This window comes from Arachis duranensis, chromosome 5, assembly GCF_000817695.3.
Source record: "Arachis duranensis cultivar V14167 chromosome 5, aradu.V14167.gnm2.J7QH, whole genome shotgun sequence".
NCBI lineage: Eukaryota > Viridiplantae > Streptophyta > Magnoliopsida > Fabales > Fabaceae > Arachis > Arachis duranensis.
The window spans coordinates 57,915,995-57,917,708 of record NC_029776.3 but is presented as its reverse complement, the minus strand read 5'-3'; the positions used below and the strand labels follow the sequence as shown (position 1 = coordinate 57,917,708).

At 26.4% G+C, this 1,714-nt stretch overlaps 1 protein-coding gene across 1 annotated transcript in view; it reads right to left on the bottom strand.

The window, feature by feature from the left end:
* LOC107489452 (ribonuclease 1) overlaps positions 1–312 on the bottom strand; it is a 2,272-nt gene extending 1,960 nt beyond the window's left edge. Inside the window, exon 1 of the mRNA XM_016110198.3 lies at positions 4–312. Within this exon, the coding sequence (XP_015965684.1) occupies positions 4–102 (99 nt within the window). The 5' untranslated portion in view covers positions 103–312. The remainder of the gene's footprint in view (positions 1–3) is intronic.
* Between the last annotated feature and the right edge of the window lie 1,402 nt (positions 313–1,714).

Genomic DNA, 1,714 nt, shown 5'->3' with positions numbered 1-1,714 from the left:
AACAAAGTAGAAGAAATCAAAATCCTGTGATGCACATAGAACTAACGTCAAACACTGTAACATCACCACAAGTTTAATCAAAATAGACTCTTTAAACTCCATTGTGGCCTCAATTATTATATTGTTTATACGTATCACAAAGAATCAAATGAAATTGGGGATAGAGAAGGTGGTTTTGATTTTTGAAGTTGATTATCTGGGTAGAACTATAACCGTGGAGTGGGTTTTAAAGGGGAAATGCAAAGCATGAATTTATAGGCAGAAAAAAGCAAGTTAAATTACTAGTGTTAGTGAGACTAACAAGGAAGAGTATCTGAGCAGTATATGCTGATCCTTCTAATCAGCCTATGAATTATGATTTGGTTTACGTGTGAAACTGCAGCACATTATTTTTCACATGTCGGCACCTTTTTTTATTATTATTCTATTTTATATATTTTTGTTTGGAGATCACTTAAATAAAAATGTCTATTTCATCTTTTGCTAAAGATATATATTTTCATATTGTATTTTAATTGGTTTCTGTATAATTTATTCCGTATTACTCATCACGTATTATTAAATTTCTTAAAAAATTTCTTTCCAAAAGCAATAAAAAAACATTTAAATTAGATTAAAACTAAAAAGAAAATAAATTAACTATTAAATTTTTTCCTAAAATCATTTATATAAAAAAACAAGTTTAATCACCCGTGCCATACACGTGATAAGATTGAAATTATAATTTTAAGTTGTTATGTTAAATTTCATTTTAATTATAATAATTTAATTAATAAAAAATAACTTGTATGCGTTGTTTTTCTTTTCTTAATATAGTGTTAATTGTATTAACTATAAAATAGTTATTTAATCTACTTTTTTCAATAAATCAGGCATATATACTCAATATGACCATAAATAATCTAGTAATACTTAAATCTACTAACAAAGTTTTATATGTTGGTTTACTGTGAAGAAGAAAATATCAAAATCAGCTCAAAATGAATAACAAATTAATAGAGAATCCTAATGCAGAAAATTTTGTAATAAACAATAAATAATTTAAACCTATTGAATAACAATTCAATGTTATCCTTTGATACCTGCAAAATATATACATGAAACAACACTGTATCAATGTTTGTATATAAAATTATATGATTAACGTAATTATAAAATTGTTTGTCAAGAGAATAAAATTATACGAATTTTTATGATAATTATAATATTCTCAAACTATTAATGTACAATAAGAATTCATCTATTAGTTCCTAGAATTTCTAAATTTTTTTAAGTGATAGTAATAAATTTTACTAAATAAATAGATTTAGTAAGATATTTTGTTATTACCTTTTTATTATATGCTCTCAAAAACTTCTCTATATACTACATTCATCGTGCAATTATCTTCCAAGTGTCCATGATCTTGCAACAGCACTCGCAGACCATCTTTACTCGTTACCCTTAATAACGCAACATACAATTGACCATGGGTGAAAACTGGCCTTGGAAGGTAAATTTTAACTTTCGATAGAGTTTGTCCCTGTGACTTATTTATTGTCATTGCAAATGACATGATAATTGGGAATCGTTTTCCTTGAAACCTGATCGGCAATGTTTCATTATTTAGAATTAGATTCAGTCTTGGATAAGAACAATACTTCCAGCTTTGTTACCAGTTAAAGTCTTGCATTCTATCACATGATTTTCCATTCTTCTAACTTGCATCCTCGTT